Raw genomic sequence first — 20003 nt, forward strand, 5'->3', positions numbered from 1 at the left:
TCTCTCTCTCTCTCTCTCTCTCTCTCTCTCTCTCTCTCTCTCTCTCTCTCTCTCTCTCTCACTCACTCTGCCAGCTTTTGTTTGCATCATTACCTGCGTTTCATGGAAGAAGTAGTAAGGTTGTTTTTTAAACCGAATAAGCGCTGCATAAAACCCGCCTTGTTGCGTCTGTGCACTGAGGAGCTTCGCAATAGCGAGAGAAAGAAGAAAAGGAAGAGCGAGAGCCGCCGATGTTTTCGTAGCCTCAATTAAAATAACAATTAAAGCGATGTTTGTCTGCGTCACTCCCCCTAAAAAGGAGACAGCCCCCACCAACGCATACGCCCCAGGACTCGCAGCAGCGCCAGCAGCAGCAGCAAAACCCAATAAAGAACGCACGCGCAACATCAACAAACCCATTAGGCGGCCGTAAGAAGCACCAATCTGCAACACACAAAATTAAGCACCCCACACCCTAAGCCCTAAACCCTAAACCCTTCCGCCCTACATCTCAAGCAAAGAAAACATCAAACAAAGGCACGCACCAAAGACAAAATCATACAATAACGCAAGCTCAACAATGCCAGAAAACACAGGCTGGCACCCAGCACGAGATTGAGAATAGGCCCTAAAGCCTAACCTAAACCCTAGACCCTAAACCCACAGAGAAAAAAGACCAACATGCACACACTAAAAGTCTTCGTAAACCCGGAGCCCTAAAGCCTAAACTAATAGAAACAACCAAACAGAAAGTCACCAACAAACTCGGAAACCTTCCCACCCCGAAACCCCAAACCCTTAACCCTAAATCCTAAACCCTAGACGGACAGTTAGTGCTGGGATGAAGATGCCTGCTGGCACCATAAGGCCGAAGGAAAAGACTGTCAAGATCGTTTTGAAAAACAAAACGCAGCACAACTCCAACGCGAGGCCCCCATCTACTCGGTACGCATCGGAGGGGGCGGGACCCTGAATGCTGCTGCTGCTGCTGCTGTTGCTGCTGCTGGTGGTGGTTGTGCGGACACACATGTTCAATGGGTCCGCCGAGGCGTCTGCGCTGCAGCGCGAGAACAAATTTTCTGAAAAGCGCAGCAGGCAAACCCTACCAGCAACACTCTCTTTCTGCAGGAGGTTGCTGCGGCAGCAAGAAAGCTTTCTGTTGCTGTAGCCCCTCCTCGTGTTTGCTGCGCCACCACGTAGCCACTGGTGCGGCCTCGCGAGGGATTCGGGCTACAGTCTCGGCTCTCGTGCGTATGGCTAGGGTTTAGGGTTCAGGGATTAGGGTATATTGCGTTTGTGCTGCAGCTTGCCTAGCAAGACGGCAGAGGTGTGTCGCATCATCGGTAGGGCGTAGTTGGCGACAGCAGAGACAGAAGCAACGAGGGCTGCCTCTGTGATGGGGCTGCATGCGTTGCTGAGAAACGCTTTGTGCATGCGCAGCCACCTCATGCAGAGCCGCACGAAGACGGGGCCCAGCAGCCCCCCTAAAACCCCTAAACACGCAAAGGGAACCAATTCCCAAAAGCCGTAGCTGCTGCAGCAGCAAACCCCACACAAACAGACACACGCACAGCAGCCTCAACGGATATGCAACGCCCCTGGCTTTACGCCCCGCATAAGCACTCTTGCTGCTGCTGCTGCTGCTGCTTCTGCTGCTGATGCTGGTCTCCAGCAGCAGCACACCCTCGCTGCAGCAGACGAAGCTCACAAGGTATAGCGCATCGACTGAAACAGCGTAGGCGCCGCCGTGGGGTCTAGGCTGCCAAATGCATGCATCGCGATTGCAGCAGCAACGCAGCAGCAGCAGCAAAGCCACAGAGTCCTCTGGGCGCCAAACGACTGCTTGCTAAGAGGAAGATGCATGCCCCCTAGGCCCCCCCCCATCTCCTCAAAGGCAAACAAAACCCCTCCTATAGGAGCGGAAAACGCGCAGCCCACGCCTGCAAAACAAAACCACAACAAACCCTAAACCCCAAACCCTAAAATAATCCCGACGCATGCACAAAACCAACGCCACACCCTTAACCCTAAACCCTAAACCCTAACTCCTGAGGCCCGGCTCGAAACCCCATACCCTAGCATAAAAGCCCTAAGCCCTAAACCCAAAATTCTGGCGCCATAGTCTCCGTCTAAGCCGCAGACCCTGAATTATAAGGGTTAAGGATTTAGGGGTTCAGAATGCGAGCGTGCCCCTCTATTAGTTTGTTGATTATAGGGACATTACCTAGGCCCTGAGCCGTAAACCCTAAACCCTTAGAGCGATAGAACACTAAACCCCTAAACCCTAAACCCCCTACCGGCTGCGCAGGCGGCTAGGAGGATGGCGTTGAGGGTTTCGTCCTGGTTTTGGGCCTTAATTGGGGGTGTTTTAAGCGTGCGTCTGCAGTGTACAGACAGCGCGTGCATTTTAGGAGTTGCCGCTGCAGCAGCTTCTTCTTGTGCAGCATTTGGGAGGCAGTGGGGCGGCTCTGCTGCTGCCGTGCAGGGGAGGCGAAAGGCAGAGCGCCTGAGGCCGACAGCTGCTGCGATGCCTGCTGCGCGGTGTTTGAGGTGTCTGTACATCTCAGGGAGAGCGATGGCAGCGCGGCGCGAAGCAGAAAGCAACAAAAAGCCCACGCAGCAGCTGATGTGCACCATGGGCCCCTCCTTGCCCAGAGAGAGGCCGCTGCCTACAGCGAGAGACAGCGTCAGCAGCTTCACCGTCAGCACGCGAGGAGACAGAAAACTGCTGTCGCGAAGGCCCCCCATAAACACCTTTGCGTCTGCAATTCCTGCACGAGCAACCAGCAGGGGCAGCAGCAGCAGCAGCAGACAGCAGCAACACAGTCAGAGCAACAGGCGTGGACAGAAGCAGCAAGCGACGCACCACAGACAGCAAGCAGCACACTACACAAAAGCAAAGACGCTAAAATGAACAAAGACGCACAGAGAGATAAGAAAACTGCTCAGGAGACAGACCCGCGAAAGAAGACAAAGAGACACAAAAGGTGAGAGTACGCACAAAAGGGGACAGCAGCGGCCACATCCGCTAACAGCAGAACCAAGAGAAGCAAACAGAGAAGGAGCTGCTGCAGCATCAAGAGAGGCGCAGATACAGAAAGAACAGCACGAGACAAACGAGGAGACGAAGGCAAACGCAACACAAAAGACAATGCGATAAGTGTTCGCTGCAGCAAAAACACGTACACCGCAGAGAAACAAACAAAAAAACGCATGCATACGCTCATACCCCCCAGCAGTAGACAGACAGCCAGGCGCCCCTCTCAGCATCCGACGCCTGCCTCCTCCCTAAACCCCAAGTCATATACCCTAAACCCTGAACCCTAAACCCTCTCCCTACCGGAACCTGCTGCTTGTGGTGCGAAAGCACAGACTGCTGCTGCTGCAGCGGTGGCCATAGCGACGGAGACAGTGAAGAAGCCGCAGAAGTTCACGATGTCTGCTGCGACATCCTCAACCCCTAACAAAGAGGCCCAGGAATGCCAAGGGCTCGCCCCTGCAAAGCCCTTAGGCACGCCGGAGAGGCACATACTTCACAGACGACAACGGCAGCAGCAGCAGCAACGGCAGCAGCAGCAGCAGCACCAGCAGCGGCAGCAACAAGAGCAGCACACAGAGATACAGCAGCAGAACCAACAGCAGCACAAGCAGAAGCAGCAGCATAAACAAAACAGCGTTATAAACAGATGCGGATCGACAGGGGAGATGGTGCGGCTCAGTTGCCTCAGTAAAGGCGTTTGGAATGTACAGACAGTGCCGCAAGAACGCATGCAGAGAGGCTGCCGCACCCAAAAGGGCTTAGGATTTAGTGTTGCAACCTGAAGTTGATTGGCTGCTTACGTCTGGGACTTGAAGACGGAGTCGCGGCAGAGACCGCCGCGAAAGTCAGCAATGACCTCCGAGCTGAGCTGTATGTACACCGCTGCTGCTGCTGTCGCTATGCCCGTTGCTGCAGCAAGAATCCATATTTCAAGTTTTGCTGCTTGGGATGCAGTTAGCTTTAGCAGCTGCACCAAAAACAGCAAGTGCTGCAGCAGTTGCTGCAGCAGGAAGGCAGGAGATGCTGCAAGACACCTCAGCAGCAGCCGCAGCTGCTGCCCAAGGCCCCGCTGCTGCTGTTGCTGCCAATTGTTGCTGCTGCTGCCGCTGCTGCTGTCACCAAATGGATGCCAAGGAGAAGGCTCTTGTTCCCACGCACCTGCGTGCTGCTGTTGATGTTCTTGTTGATGCTGAAGGAGTTGCTGGTCGTGTTGCTGCTGCTTCGCTGGAGCGCTGCCAGCAGGCAAAATGTAGGAGTGCAGCAGCAAACGCGAGGTTTGGTGCTGGTCCCTGTGCTGCTGCTGCAACAACCCGCATTCTTCATTAAGATCCTGACTCGCCCCTCGCTGCTGCTGCTGTTGCTGATGTTGCTGGTGCTGCTGCTGTTTTCGGACCTCAGCATCTAAACCCCATGGGGGAAAAGCTTCTGTATCCTCTGTTGCTGCATTTACTGCATTGCTTGCGGCGGCATTCTGCTGCTCCTGCTGTGCAGCGCTTCTCCGCTGCAGCAATCTAAATGAATCTTCATTGTCCTTCATGCTGCCCCTGCTGCTGCTGTTGTTGCAGCGGGGGAACTAGTGGCGGCAGCACCCAACGAGGGAGCAGCCAGCCTCCTAGTTTAGTCGTCGCTACACAACAGCAAATGCATTAAGGAATGCGGCAAATGCTGCTGCGGCTTCTGCTGCCGTTCCCGGCGCCGTTGCTGCCGCTGCTGCCGCTGCCGCTGCCACTGTTGCTCCTGCTGACCGTGGGATGTACAAGTAGCAGCCTCTATTGTGGTGGATCGGTTCTGATCCTTTTGTTAGCTGCGTCCTTATCGCGTCAGTGCTGTTCTCGCCGCAGCTGCTGCTGCAGCTGTTGTTGCTGCTCTTGACGCTCCCGCTGCTACTAGCGCCGCCTTGCTGGGCGCTCTGCTCCCCCTTTGGTTCTCTGAAATACATTAAATGCGCAAAAACCTAAATTTTTGCTGGATAAGGGGGGTTTAGGCCACCTTAGCAGCAGCAACAACAACGGCAGCAACTGCTACGGCAGCAGCAGCCGAGGTAGCAGAAGCGGTCGTTGACACTGCGACACTGCGAATGTTTTATTGGAGTTAATATCTTCTTTCTTTCCCCTAATTCTATTTAAGTTTTGTTTCCTTTTTCTGAATAATGTATTTGCTGCGGAGCAGCTGCTGCCGCCCATCACCGCCGCTGCTGCTGCTGCGGTGTCTTGAGGTCACTGTAGCGGTCTCCGCTGTCTGTACAGCGCGCCTAACAGCGGCTCTGAGTCTTTGCGTCTATGATTTGGGTGGATATATAATAAAGGCCCATTTGTTGCATACACGAGGCACATTTTGAGTTGTATAGGCAGCTGCTCAGGTGCACAGGCAACCTTGAACTTTGTACAAGTCTAGTTTACCTTCATCAGGTGTGCAAAGATAGCCCGCAATATTATCTGGGGACCTACCTGAGCTACAATCGAAGCAAATGGCGTAAGGAAAGGGGCCCTTAATAGCAGCTGATCATCCCTCCATTCCCCTGGTGCTCGGAGTACAGTGGCCCAAGGGCCAGGTGACGGGGGAGAGGAGGCGATCTAAGAAGAGTTGCTACGCACGTGCTGCAATGCATCTTCACATTCATGCACCGCCAGAGCAGCGCTTGCTATCTACACCAACACTGTAGACAATTGTTGTGTTTGTACTGGCAGGCAAGCTACCTACTGAGACCAGATGAGTGAAGTCAGCTTCGGGCAGTCCATGCTACATCTCCCCGCGTCTCCGGTAAGCAGAGCACACCTTCGTGTGCTTGGTAGCGGCTAGTGATTGTTGTAACTGCGACGGTTTTTCTGCGTGCATGTTCGGTGGGTGGCAAAGTCCCTGATGACGTTGTCAAGGAAAACCTTCAGCGCCCTTCTGATTTCCTCTTCAGTGGTACCTGAGATCTCTAACGCCCACTTTTCGAGCAAGGTGGCATTAGGGTGGCTTGGTAGTACCCTGAATATTGTCAAGCAACGCCTTTCGGTGTGTGCTCGTCCCTACCTTGCCTAGCACCGTGGCTCCGCCTCTGCCAGACAACTTCTAAGAGGCCGTAGGAGAACAACAGTAAACAGACACAAACTAAAATGTAGAAGGACAAGAGCGTCTCAATATAGGTACTGAGGCGATTGTCACGCTGTCTGCATCGATGTACCTTGAAAAAACACCGAGACAAAAATTCTCAATTAGAGCAATGCCTCCTCCCCATAGCAGCGCCGCCATGAACGCCTTGGTGCCCGAAAGCGCAGTGGTACCGAGGCTTTCACCCACCTAGGCCTGAACTAGTATGTAATCGAACGTGGGGCTTCATGGACGGCAACACAGGCAGGGCCCAACAACCCAGCCCAAGTCCACCATGTTTTGAAGACAAAAGTAAACCGAAGAAACCGAAGGTGAAAGGTGTCTGCGTGCGCTTGTTGGCTAAGCTCGACTGTAGTATCCCTTGCGTCCCTCTAGCACTAGCTGACTCCCCAAGGTGACCAGATGAGAGATGCTTTTGTGTTGCAAGTTAACAATAAGGCGTTTTTATCCTAGAAAGCAATTCGCTAGCTGCAAAACAGCAAGCCTCCACGCCTACACCCGGTGCCTAGAGTAACGGTTTTTGGCATACCCAAAACACCTTCTCCTTGTGCTCCGCCGATTTGGCCGCTCGCCTTCGAGCACCGTGCTACGCGCTAGAAAACTGAAGACCATGAGGCCTCATCCCTCTCGCCAGACCGGATGCTACGCAAAAGCATTGAAACATCACAGCGTTTCCATTCTCCGTGCCACTCAGCATGGCCCTCTCATTGTACCCAGTATCCACTGACAGTTTCGGTATGCCGCCGCTCCAGCTTGCCATCGAAAACAGGTGAAACAAAACCGTCAACTTCCGTCTCAGAAGGCGCTCCTGCTGCGGACTTTGTCGCTGCTGCCGCTTCGCAGCATCTGTTTCCACGGTCGCTTTTGTTTCGCCCTCTGCATCTTAGCCAAAGATGCCAAAATGGTAGGAAAATTTGCAAGATCCTCTAACGGGCCATGTAGTAGAGAGAGAGAGAGAGAGGTTGTCCGGAAAGTGTTAAATGGTGGCATCCAGCCCTCAACATTGAGAAAAATGATTGCCTCCTTAGCAACAGTGGTGAGCTAGTAGTCGGTGTAGGAGGAAGTGTAGATAGAGCTAGAAATGGTTGGCTCCAGGGAGCAACTAGGTAGAGGTTTATAAGCCTCAATATACGTGAGGCAGAGCAGTTGCCAATGGATAGCAGTAGACAACAGCATACGCACAAGCTTTCTGTATGAATTGCTTTTTGTGTAAAAACACTTCCTGAGGAGCGAGATGCAGATACTGAGTTGGTTTCAACGTGGCGAACCTCCCATACTTTGCTCGTCTAAACACCAGAAGACAGATCCTGACCAACCTCCGTTATGCAAGGAGAAAAGACCGAGATTCGTTCGACAACGGTTTTTTTTTCAAAGTTTCCCCTGTTTTCTTCGATATTTGAAGCACCTCCGCTGCTGGCCACTCCTGTTCACCAGATCACTCAGCTGTGGGGGTGGGGTTAGTGACTCGTTCCTGCCCCCATGAGCACTGTGGTGCTACCAACTGGAACAAGGGTCCACAAGCCTTTTTGAGGACTGTTGTGAGCTGCAGTAGAGCCAAGAGGCTTAGGGCAAGAGCCCCCAAAAACCCTATGGCCTTCCCTCCATCCCCCAGATGTTCTGGGCACAGGGGCCCAAGGACATTGGGGAAGGCGGAAAGGTGGCGGGTGGCATGGGACGAGTTGCAACGGCATCTCGTTGCAGCTGATGCTGCAGGGCACCTTCTCGCGCATGCATAACCAAGACCCCCTTTTGGTATCTGCATTAACACTGTAGGCAATTGCTGTACTTCCGCTTGCGTGCAGGCTGCACCCTAAAACCAAATGATTGTTCAAATACCAACGTCGGACGCCTCATGCGTCGCCTTGTAGCGCTGTAGACACTTGTTCAATAATTGCTTGACCCCAAATATCACTCAGCTTATACGCAAGTAAGAATGTACGCACCAGCTACAGACAATCTATATTACACGAGGTTCACTCCGAAGCGGGTCACCGGAAGGATCCTGGCAACCCCCGATGTTGCGTTTAATGCAAGGGGCGGTCGCTACTCTGTTTTTGATAGTATACGGGGTGTACATTGTTAGGAAGAGAAGGAATATGCTTTTATTGATTTTGTAAACGAAATCTGCTGCAGTGTCTTGACAATTACTCTTGTCTTCTTAGTGCTGCCATGCTTGCTGCTATCCTCCGTGGGTTGAGCACACGCTGCAGCTTCGGCGGCGTTGGTAGTACAGATGAAATCGGGTCTTCTTCTTCTGCAGCAGAGTCTGTGTGAATAAAAACAAAAGGGGAAATATTAATAAATTTGAACTATTGTTCTACTTTAGGTCATCCTTGCCGCTTTCATGCGCCCTCCTCCCCTGTTGCGGTGTAGCGGCGGTTCTGCTCCTGTCTACTACACCAGCTCCCCACATCTGAGCCCCATTTGTTTTCTTGCATGCAACGATTTCAGCGCAGTATTTAATTAAAGAACGTTTGCTAAATGCGGTATCGGATCCCCCAGTCTCGGGACACCGTAGGTTGTTTACGAGTTGCGCTCACTCCTTGGAGTGTCTGATCGCCACCTCCCTCCGTTCCGTTGGTTTGTTTGATTTTCCGCTTTGCGTTTTACTTGTTTATTTGCTGGTGGTTTTGTTTTCTTCTTGTTGCACGGAGTTTAAAGAAGGAGCTGGCTGGTATCCTTCTCATTTCGCTACCGAATCTCTCTCTCCAAACGCGGGGCATGATTAATAGACAGAGGCGCTCTTCCGAGGCCTGTATGAAGATTTGGTGGCCGTTGTTTAGAGCGGCGTTTTTCTGTCTCGTTTTCCCTTTCTTTAATGTCTTCTTCGCATGACGCGGCAGCAGGCCTCCTCCTGGAGGCATTCTTCTTGGGCTCTTCAGCAGCAGAGACGCTTTGGGGGCCCTCCACAGTCACCACCCCGGGGCCCCTTGGGTCTGCTGCTTCTCAGCAGTCTCTCCTGCTTTCTTCCGCTGCACCAAGCCCCACAGATGCAGCTCGTGCCTGTTTGCTAAAAAAAGGTTCTTTGGGGGACCGCAGCAGCGATGAGGCAGTTTCGCTGGCTTCGCATTCAACTGTCTCTTCGGTGCCCTCCTCCTCATCTACTCTAGAGACTGTGTCTCCAAGTTCACTAGACACTACAGCAGACCTGACGCGCCAGTTGCTGTTTCTGTCCCATCCGCTCCTTAGTTGTCTCCCTCTTGAACACACCATTGTGGCGGACAGACGCCGCGCCTTCCACAAAACGCAGCTGTGCAGACACCTCGCCTCGGGGTACTGCCGCAACGGCCTCAATTGTCCCTTCGCTCATTCAGAAGAGGAGCTGAGGCCCCCCCCCTACCTCTCCAAGACAATGATGTGTCCTGCCGTCAAGGCAGGCGAGGTCTGCCCAAGACGTACGTCTGCTGTTGCACTTATGCGTCCTTTGCTAATGCGCTGCTTCTATAGAGACGGTCAAACGCTGCTGCTGCTGTTTCCGTGACAGGGACAGCGGCAGAATCTGGGGCAGCGTGTCTTGTTTGCAATTGCAGCTGTTGCAGGCAGTAGTCTGTGTTTGTGATATGTTCTGTCTGCATGTGCTTGCTGCATGCATGCATGCTGGTTTTGGGGCTGGTGTTGTGCTGCAGTTCTAGCGTCCGGCAGCTGCACGTTCGCTCACACCCGGCAGGAGCTGCGGCGCACAGCAAATCACTACAAGACGAACATGTGTCGTTCTTGGCTATCGGGTAACTGTTTAAAAAATGACAGGTGCACGCATGCACACGGCGAGCTGGAGCTGCTGCTGTACAGACACCGCGCGCTTCAGCTGGGCCGACGCGACTTCTTCGATGAAAGAGAAGCAGCAAGAGGAGGCAATCAGAACACTACCAGACAGACACCCAAAAGCTTCGTGAACTCCCCATGCACAGGCACGGGAGAGAGGCCTCGCGGGGGGCAGGGATACGCACACAAGCAAACGGAGCAGCAGCAACAGCGGCAACAGCAGCGGCAACAGCAGCAGCAGCAGCAGCTCATGCGTGGCACTAGCACCCTTGCAGAAGGGGCCCCCAATGGGTGGCCCTCACGTGGCGGGGCCTCCGGCCGACGCGGTAAACAATGCGACCGCAACAGCAGCAAACGTTCCCTGTAGCTGCACTAGAAGCTCTCTGTTGCTTCTTCTTCTGTTTCCTCACGAGGCGTCGGGACGGAGGCGGCAATTCTGCTGCAACTCGCTGCGCAGCTGCAGCCTTTCGCTGTCGCGAAGAACGACAGGGGGCCACTTAGAGCAGCAGCAGCATCAGCAGCAGCAGAAACACCCTCGTAAACGCGGAGGCTTGAAGGGGTTTCTTTATTCATTGCTCGTGTTGTGTTTGCGTCAGACACGAGACGCAGAGAAAAATGATAACTGCTGCTGCTGTTGCTGCAGCTCATCGGTCCCCGTCAACGTTGGAGACCGACCCCGCCTTCTGCCTCTCTCCTTTTCTTCTTTGCTCTGGGGTGTCACTGCTTGTTCTGATTATCATATTTGAAGTGGGAAGCGGAGCACAGTTGCTCTTCGCTCTTACCCCCCAATTTGAAATACCCGATGCGGTATCGGGTGTATCTACAGCTGTCTGCCATAGGCCTGCGCAAAATAATAGGCAAATCCGTGATGTTCATTTGTATTATTAATTATTATGATTATTTATTATTATTTATATATATATATTATTATTGTCCTCTGTAGGCGGTTCGACCCCGTGTGGTCCCGTGGCCAGCGTCCCATTTTCTTTCTCTGGGCGTCGCAATAGTTGTTTGTCTTCTAATTCCTGCTGGCTGTTCGTTTGGTGCTTGCATGAAAGAGCCGCAAGAAGTCTCCTTTCCCTCCCTCCCTCCCCAAAGTGCTGCTCATGTGTCTGTAAACGCGGGGTGGCGAAGCGCGGGGGAGACGGGGAGGAGAAATAAAATGCGGTTGTGGAGTGACAGAGATAGAGGCGTGCCTGCTTGTCGAAGCTGTGGTGTACGTGCATTCATGCATGCACTAGCCTATACTGCTCTCGCTCCCGAGGGGTTTGGGGCTTCGGTCCCCTCCCTCCATATGTTTGCTATACTGCAAATAAGAAAATGCACGGGATGGCGTCACTTGGCCGTGGCCGTGTTGTCTCATTCTGTTTGTTGATCTGTTTGTTTAGCATTATTTCGAAGAGAAAGTCCCCACAGAGGTATTGTTGCCTTCCGTCTTCCTCGGGTCTATTGTCAATTGGAGAGAGAAACCGATTCAATAGTTATTTTATTTTTCGCCGCTGTCACCTGCGTGCCTCCCTCATTACATCTTTGTTCCTCCTGCGTCCTGGTCCTCGTAGCAGGAGATATTTGGAGGAGAGTTCTAAAGGGCAGGTGGGAGGGGAAAGAAGCGGGGAAAGCAGCAGCCGCCGCACCCCGTCTTTCCATTTCATCTGTTTGATTTTAGGGAACCGAATTTAGGGCTTAGCAGCTTCTTACTGCTTCCCTTCCGTTTGTTTTTCTTCCTTCACGCAGGGAGCGTGGGAGAACATGATTAGACAGACAGCATCAATTTTTGAAACAGAAGCAAAGCCGCAGCGCACCTCAGCCGTTTGCTTAGGGTTTAGGTTTAGTCTTGTCGCTCAATGTATTTGGGTCGGCATTCATCTAGAAGCATTGTTCCCCTTTCTCTTCAATGGCAGTGCTGAATGATTTAGAGAAATACCGACAAATTTAATAAGTACGGGCAGAGCTGACCAGCAAGCAAGTACCTACGACCACTACGACCAGACTGAGCTGTCTGTGCCAGCTCGTCTCTGCCAGGCATATAATGCATAGATGGGGTTTCTGCTTATCTTTTCGTTCCTATGAACGCCTGACACTCTTCTTGCACCGCTTTCTGCCTTTTCTGCTTCAAGGGCTGTAGCTGCATGCATGCAGAGTTCCCTGGTGCCTCGCGTTGTGCTTTGTCAGGAAGACTGCAACAACTTAGTTAGAAGGTAGACACACACACACACACCACGACAGCACGAGACACAGAACTCCTAAATCCCTCCACTTCGGGACCTGAATCGCAGCTTGCAGATGCACCGACAGGCAATGAGGTAGACGAACCAAGAAACAGATATAAGTGCTCTTTTAAAAGGAGAAAGACCGTCTCCTTCAACACACCACATGCACCCACGGCTTAAAAGACGGGGTTGCTGCCCAACGGGCCCAAATCCTGTATTTCGTTTGAGGTTGTAGACGGAACAATTTAAACCGTCCGATTGGGCATGCAGTTGCGACCGAATACGACAAGGAAGGAAATCTGCTAGGTCCTCTTTTCTCTCCTGCTTCCATCTCTACCGCTAGGCGGTCGAACCGATGCTCTGCAAATTGTCCAGCAAGGACCCTATGCGTCTCTATTTTACCCTCTCTCCCCCTCCCCGCCCTTTCTGTTGTCTACACTTGTGCACATCCAATGACGCCACTAGTCGGCTTGTCTACTCTGCACGTGTTTGTTGCGTCTGCTGTTCGCTGGGGTAGCTGCTGTCTCTATTTCTGCCTCTACTCCTGAATGCAACATGATGCAGATCCATGTGGAAGTTGAAAAAAGCTGCCCATTGTCTGTGGGGCTGATATTTTTTTGGCTATATAGTTTCGAGCAGCAAACGCCTCTGCCTCTGCTTATCTGTACTGTGGCAAAGGCATTCAGCCGCTCTAATTCCGCAACAGAGGCAAACAAAACCTCCTTTTCCGTTAAAGGAATTTAAATATTTTACGACGAGCAAGAAGGAGCGCAGCCCCCATGGAGCACAACCTGCTGCTGCTGCACCTGCGGACTCTGCCGGAAGCCGCTTAGGCGGGGTATTCGTTCAGGTGTCTATACATTGTCAGCGGCAGCAGCAGCAGGGCCGCTGCGGTTTTGTGTTTTCATCATCTTTTCTTGGATTATTTTTTCTTCTGTGCAAAAGCAAGACGATTATTACAAAAAGGGGCTCTCGAAAGCGGCAGATAGGAGGGCCGAGAGGCTGGTGACGCCGTCTTTATTATTCGGGTGTACGGACGTCGCATCCGAGACGCTGCGGTGCTGAACCTGCAGCTCATATGTGAGCCGTGCAGTTGTACCGTCGTATTAATAGTATATCAAAAGGGAGGACAGAGCTGCACCAGCATCTTCTTTTCTGCATTCTCCTCCCCCCTCCTCTTCCGTCAGCCGCCTTCGCCGCTCCTCTCTCTACAGGTTTCGCTGCAGCTGGCGTTTGCCTGTCTCAACTTCACGTATTGTTTAAGACCGTGAGCCTCTTTCGATCGCTTCGTCCGTCCCTTTTACTCTACTGGCCTGCCATCCACAGCGAAAGCAGCAGCGGCAGCAGCAGCGGCTGCTGCTGCTGCTGCTCTTGTAGCTTCAGCAGCCGCAGCTGCTGTTGAACGCGTTGGCGCCTCTGCCACCCTGTTTTTTTCTTTCTCTCATAGCCACTTGCACATCGTCTGACCGTCGCTTGTTGCATGCGTCCCGTTCTGCACCGTCTTGGCGTGATGAGCAGCAGCAGCAGCAACAGCAGGAGCAGCAGGGGGAGGTCACAGGGGCCTCCGCTGCTGCTTTGTCGCGCGCATCTTTGCTGCCTGTTCCTCTTTTCTCTGTCTTGCTGCTGAGCGTCGCTCGAAGGGGCTGCCGTTGCCGAGGTGTCTGCAGCACTGGGTGATGGGTTTTTCTTTTGCTTGTGGTTTGATCTCAGAAAGGGGGAAGGTGTGTTCGGTGACTGTTTGCTGCTGTCTCTCAGACCAGGCCTCAACTTGCAGCCTTTGCTGCAGCGCACCAAGCACATACGAGTAGCACCAGTAGCGGTAGCACCGGCAGCAGCAACAGCAGAAGCAGCAGCAGCACCACTAAAGTCGACACCATGGACGTCGAGGCAAAGATTGGCTGCTCGCTTGATGAGCTCATTAAGATGCAGCGGAGAGGCGCCAAGGGCTCTTCTCTCAACAGCCCCCAGAAGGGCGCAGCCCCGCAGCGCACCAACAGGCGGGGCGGCCTGTTCAAGAAGCCGCTGAGGCAGAAGCAGCAGCAGGTGAGGTTTGGTCAGAGGCCGATGCAGCAGCAGACCAAGTACAACCCAAGACCGCAGCAGCAGCAGCACCAGCAGCAGCAGAGTCGCAAATTAACTGTTGAGGACAAGATCAACTTGCCTCTTGACGCCTTGATTGTTTCGCGGCAGCGGCAGCAGCAGCAGCAACGGCAGCAGCAGCCGAAGCAGCAGCAGCAGAATACGGGCTCTGCTTCATTTAGGACGACGACGGGTGTCAGTGGACGCAGGGGGGCCTTCTTGGTCCCGCGGACGGCGCAGCGCAGAGGGCGGCTAAGTGCTGCTGCTGCTGCAGCTGCTCGCACGACACCTCGGAGTGCTGCTTCCAAGGCCCTTGCTACTGCTGCGGCAAGGAGAGGGGGGAGAGTCCGCACGCCTCACCAGCAAGTAGTGGAGACATTGAAGTCTGCTGCGACCTTCAAGACTGCGGCAGCGCGCCGCAGCCGAAGCACCAGCATCTACTCGCGTGCTGCTGCAACAGGTGCTGCAGCAGCACTGGGGGGAGGTCGTGCTGCTGCACTAGGAGGCAGACGACTTGCCAGCGGGAGGCCGCAGCTGAGACGCCCTGTAACAACGAGACTAAACACTTCACTTTCGCGGCGTCGGCAATTCGGAACCACAGCAGCAGCCGCAGCAGCGGCTGCAGCGGCTGCAGCTGCAGCAGCAGCTGCCGCAAGAGGCACGGCCGGCGTCACGAGCACCTACAATCCCTACAGGGATTCACCTCCTGCGGTGAAATCCTTACCCGTTGACAGGAGGAGGCCCCCGACCTCTCTGAAAGAAGCCGCAGCAGCAGCAGCAGCAGCAGCAGCAGCAGCAGCAGCAACGGCTCCCCCATCGCCGCCCTCCTATGCTGCTGATGCAGAAGCGCAGCCAATCATTAAAATTCAGGCAAGCTTAGACACCGTCCCTGCTCCCTTGCCGCAGCAGCGCGGCACGCATGTAGCGATTCCTGCTGCAATGCAGCGGAAGCAGCAGCAACAGCAACAGCAGCAGCCGGCAAGGTCCGTCGGGGGGGCTGCGGACTTCGGCAACTTGAGCAGCAGGTTCGGCTACTGACTGCAACAAAGTGGATGCAGGCACTTGGGGTGTCTATTCGCCGCCGCCTCCCTTGCAAAGGGCGAGAGGAGGGGAGAAAAAAGGGATGTTTGCGTCTCAGCTTGAACAGCATGCGCGTATATACATAGCAGCTGCTGCAGAAATACGCCTCCACCGGTTGCTGCATCAGTAGCAATTGAGGACACGGCAGCAGCAAATGCTGTAGCAGCAACGAGTGCGGTGCGCACTTGGGTCTGCACGTGTAGCAGCAGTTGCAGGTACTGCAGTACTGCAGCTGCTGCTAAACATTCTTGGGCCGCTGCTGCTGCGCCTTTTGCTGGCGCTGCAGCGGCGGCTGCGGCCCCTTTTAGTTGGTACTGTTGGTTCGTCTTGAGTTTTCTTGGCATTTGTTTGCGCCTCAAGGCGCTGACTGTATGCTTGGTTTTTGCTATGCGTCTCTGTTCTTTGCTGCTGTTGCTCTCATAGAGCAGCAGCTTCTACACATTTCAGTGTTGCCGCAGCGGCATTAGGTACACAGGCACTAGCTGTCCCTGTAGCTGCACGCACATTCGGCGTGGTTGACTGACAGCGCTTCCTACACAAAGATGTCGTCCATGCAGGTTACTCGGTTTAGTTCGCGTGCACTTGGTGTACGCATGCATCTGTGTACGTACATACGTACATGTGCGTGGTGTACGAATAAACGGTGTGTGTAGGGGATGCGGATGCATGCACGGGAGCATAACCTATTGGAGGAGTTGAGGGGATGGAGTTTGAGAAATACCAGGGTTTTGCCTCTCGATATGTTGTTAGCAGCAAAGGCACAGCACTGCACTGCGGTGCAGGCTGTGCGTGCACCTCAGGGGTTAGCACCGCACACCTGAGTCATTGGGCCCTCCGATTGCTGCTGCAGCACAGGTCGCCCGCGTGCATGCAGGATAAACGCTTACACAGCTTACACCAGTGCTATTGCTACCGCATACTGAGGCATTTGAGTGGGCTGTATATTCAGAAGGAATGACATTTTGTCCAAAGTCAAGTGAACGCATGCGCTATCGTATCGTGCATGCATTGCTGCTAGCCAGCTGGCTATGGCCAGCTAAGGAAGTATGCTCTACGGAGAAGTGCTCAGCCGCAACGCTCTGAGGTGTGGCTGCTACAGAGAAGAAAAGTGGAAGCGTTGGCCTCTAATGCCCTATAGGGCGTGCCTCTTGAGTGTGTAGGTACGCAGAAGCACCGCCGTGAATTCCAGTTGGCAGCATACATGCGTGTTAATAAAGTGCAGCTAGAATTTTTCATCTCATCTGACGATCATCGCGATGAGCTGTAGTGGAGGCGAAAAGACTGCGGACAATATAGCAATGGAGTTGAGGTATAATAATGAATGACTTATGATAATAATACGAACGACTCTAGATAATGAAACAGTACACTTGAGGTAATGTAAGGGGCACAATAAAATATAAGCAAAAAGGGCAGGAAATAACAATATTCCCTCCAGTGTCTAGGCGTCCCGGGCACAGCGGCCTGATGGATGATACGGACAGGACACACAATGGTAGACTGTCATGGAAGCAACACAGCTGCAACTCGCGCTGCAAGGCAACAGCAACCCAGCGTGGCAAACGCCAACAAGCCCCCTTTGATGCACTAATACACTAGCAGGCAACTGTGAATACTTCCTTGGCCTTTGGGAGACACTATGCGCACTAAACCAGAAATACGCAAATATGTAAAACCAACTTCAGAAAGGCATCCTCCACAAACTGTGCCGTACATAAAGCACCGGAAAATAATAACCAATAACAAGAGCATAACTAAAAGATTATACAGGAAGGCTAGCAATGTGTCCATTGCGACTGCACGCCGCACAGGTGATCCATCTTGCATCATGGGCTGCCCCAAGTTGGTACTTGATTACTTACTTGACCTTAGTGGGCCGCCTGCACTCAAGCGGAAGAGTGTTGTCACATACCGCAAAGTGGGGTTTGGTTGTGTTTGCATGTGAAGTTGCCTTACAGCATTAGTTTCAGCGAGGCGCTTTGCAACCTATTTCAGGCTGCCTCTTCTCTACAGAGCCCGACCCTTGGAGCTCTGTGCCCAGAATGTCTGGTGACTGGAGGGGGACTCTGTCGCTTTGTAGGAACTCTCACTTTTAGTGTTTTTTGGTTCTCTTGAAGCGCACGAGGGTCCTCGGATAAGATCGCAGACTCTCGTTACAGCAAGCAAAAGAGGGGGAGTAGCTGCGCCTGGATGTGTGGTTGCCATTCCAGGAGGAGTTGCAGAAAGGCCCGATGCAGGTTATGCCAGGCCGTTGCCTCTTCGCCAGCCCCGGCTCTGGCGAAGAGAAGGCGGCATGTTAAAAGCTTTGCCGTGGACTCCTCGGTACTGGAGGCGATCCCCTCTGCTTTTGGAAATTGCTAACTTAAGTGTTTTTATTCTACTGCAGTCAAGGGAGCTCCGCGCTAAGATCGAGGACTTTCGCTACATTTCCAGCACCGCCTGGCTAGTCTGGTTGGGCACAAGGAGCGACCCCTACATCCACATCTGGGAGGCATGGTTTGCAGCGCTCATTAGTCTTGCAGCCGCTTTCCCTGGATAAAGGGAACCTTAATATTCTCCCCCCATGCGTTTGCCCCCAAACAAACTTCTTTGTCCTCTTGAGTAGTGGGTACCAATCATGTTCTAAACCCAGGCGCAGATGCTAGCAACGGATAGGCGAATCGTCGAGCGTAGTACCCGCATCCCACCCAACCGAAAATGCTATTACGGCGGAGGGACCTCAATGAATCCACCGTAGCCAACCGACGGAATTTAGCTGGCGCCGCAGTGCGGGGGAAGCTGAGAAATTCGTGGCTCCTCTGAAGGTGTCAGTACTCACCCGGAGTGCAAGTGGCAACTGCTCTATCGCAAGGAGAAGGCACGACAGTGTTGGCTGTGCCTGGTCGCGGTTGCCATTTTCCCAGACCGCATCTGCACTGTGGAATTTTTCCAACATGTGCAGTGATGTAGGCTTGTCGCAACGTCAATAAGGGAGCAGAGAGCGGCCGAACTAGGAAAACTCAAACAAGGGAAGCGTTAGAGCGATTCACTGAAAGTGTCTTTTGTTGGTGAAGAAAATCTCAATGGTAAACTCAGAGTTCCTACATCAATGGTTCGTCACAGTAGGGCTGGCTCACGCGGAGGGGGAATCGACGGTTGGCTGGGCAGCGGAGAGGGGATTATGGGATGAAATGGTAGAACCCAACGGGGTTGTAGAGTACTTACGCATCATGGAGGGAAAAGGAGCCACTTACCTCGACCCAACTGAAAAAGAATAGAAAACTTTGAAAATGACCCATACGTAGAGCGGAGGAATATTACATCTGTGAATGCCATACTCGCCCAGAAGATCTGGAGTGAGAATAGATGGCAGACGTTGAATCCGGCAGTAAGAAATCCGGGAAGGAGTACCGAGGGGCGCATTTGCCTTCTCTGGAACAACCAAGGTAACAAGGTCACACAAAACTGTATTTCAGGGGAAAAGACCAGAGCGGCCAATGGGGAGAAGCAATATTTGAACGGCGCAACCAGGGAAACAAAGAAAAACAGTTCAAGAACTATCGTGGTGTGAAGGGCAGTGAAGAAGTCGTAAGAGTTGAAATCCGCACCTCCAGATCGGCGCCGAGTCAACTCTGCTGATCCAAGTTCGTACCACAGACTTGGAGTTGCTAGTGCTACTTGACACCGGCTGCAAAGTGTATGTAAAATCTGATGCTATCGCAAAGCAGTACAAAATACTTTTCTGTTCATTGGAACGGTCTCTGCAACTACGCCTTTCCAACAACAGGCGGCAGATGAAGGTCTCTAAGACAATGGAGCTGAAATCCTAGCCCACAAAAACTTGTCGGACTACCATGGTCCAAGACTTTTGCGTTGGAAAGTTCACCACGGAGTAATCCTACGCATGCCTTGAGTGATGCAGGGAAGGATGTAAATGCGTCTTCCGGACGAAGCATTAGATGCCTCTCTCAATTGTGCCAACATTGTTGCATCCTCTACGGTAAGATGAGTGGAATCGCCGCTTCAATAGGAAACGAGAAAAGAGGCTGCGCACCAGTAGTGAAGCGATGGCTGAAACGACGAGGCATTCCATGCATTCCGGTCTCATGGTCTTGGAAAGATCGTAGTACATGGACATTCGGTCCAGTCAATGCCTGACGAACGATATAAGTGGGTACAGTTGAGGGAAGATTTCTCACGGGCCCGAACACATTAGGGAAGGAGCCTGAAGCGTCCTTAATAGCAGGAAGATTCCCTCCCGCTGGCCAGTCAATAAATAGCTGTCCACTGCTTTTAAATGTAAACAAGTGGTGCACTCTGAAAATATTCAAGATTATTTTGGATGGGGTATGTTTATCCCTGGCCTTGTGGCCAGGGATAACTACGATTTACTAAAAGCGCCTATTCGGAAGTGGCAAAAACTGTTGCGACACTTGTTCATGATATCTGAAAAGGTGGATACTTACAACGGAAGCGGCGGGCGTGGGAACGTTCGCAGTGTTTGTTCAATTCACCAGCCCCGAAGCCCAAGTGGGGTGGAACCCGCGCACGCGCATGGATACGTGACCTGTAAGCCTCCTAGGGGACCCGGGAGCAAGTAGACTATCAACACATTCGTTTAAATGTTCTGAGACTTCTGCGGGACATCCAAGCTGCTTCCACTTTACATTAAAATGGGTATCTTTCCGGAAATGTGCCTTACACTGGTCGGCCATACTTAACGCAGTGCACTTGCCCCACAGCAGGAAGGCTGTCAGTTTCGCCAAAACAAAGCTTCT

At 52.8% G+C, this 20003-nt stretch overlaps 3 protein-coding genes across 3 annotated transcripts in view; 2 read left to right on the plus strand and 1 right to left on the minus strand.

Moving 5' to 3' along the window:
* EAH_00001980 (voltage gated chloride channel domain-containing protein, putative) overlaps positions 1-4556 on the minus strand; it is a gene marked incomplete at both ends in the record, with an annotated part of 6287 nt that extends 1731 nt beyond the window's left edge. The window contains 6 exons of the mRNA XM_013394926.1: positions 313-423; positions 808-1036; positions 1688-1919; positions 2277-2750; positions 3320-3510; positions 3820-4556. Coding sequence (XP_013250380.1) covers positions 313-423; positions 808-1036; positions 1688-1919; positions 2277-2750; positions 3320-3510; positions 3820-4556 — 1974 coding nt within the window. The remainder of the gene's footprint in view (positions 1-312; positions 424-807; positions 1037-1687; positions 1920-2276; positions 2751-3319; positions 3511-3819) is intronic.
* Positions 4557-8933: 4377 nt separating this feature from the next.
* Positions 8934-10496, plus strand: EAH_00001990 (zinc finger (CCCH type) protein, putative; the record flags this gene model as incomplete). The annotated part of the gene is made up of 3 exons (XM_013394927.1): positions 8934-9510; positions 9742-10203; positions 10474-10496. 3 exons carry the CDS (start codon positions 8934-8936, stop codon positions 10494-10496), a joined length of 1062 nt encoding a protein of 353 aa, XP_013250381.1.
* Positions 10497-14010: 3514 nt separating this feature from the next.
* Positions 14011-15204, plus strand: EAH_00002000 (hypothetical protein, conserved; the record flags this gene model as incomplete). Its single annotated transcript, XM_013394928.1, has 1 exon — positions 14011-15204. The coding sequence occupies one exon, from the start codon at positions 14011-14013 to the stop codon at positions 15202-15204; it is 1194 nt and encodes a 397-aa protein (XP_013250382.1).
* Positions 15205-20003: the final 4799 nt, after the last annotated feature.

Source organism: Eimeria acervulina, genomic scaffold (genome assembly GCF_000499425.1).
Source record: "Eimeria acervulina Houghton genomic scaffold, Eah_scaff6, whole genome shotgun sequence".
NCBI lineage: Eukaryota > Apicomplexa > Conoidasida > Eucoccidiorida > Eimeriidae > Eimeria > Eimeria acervulina.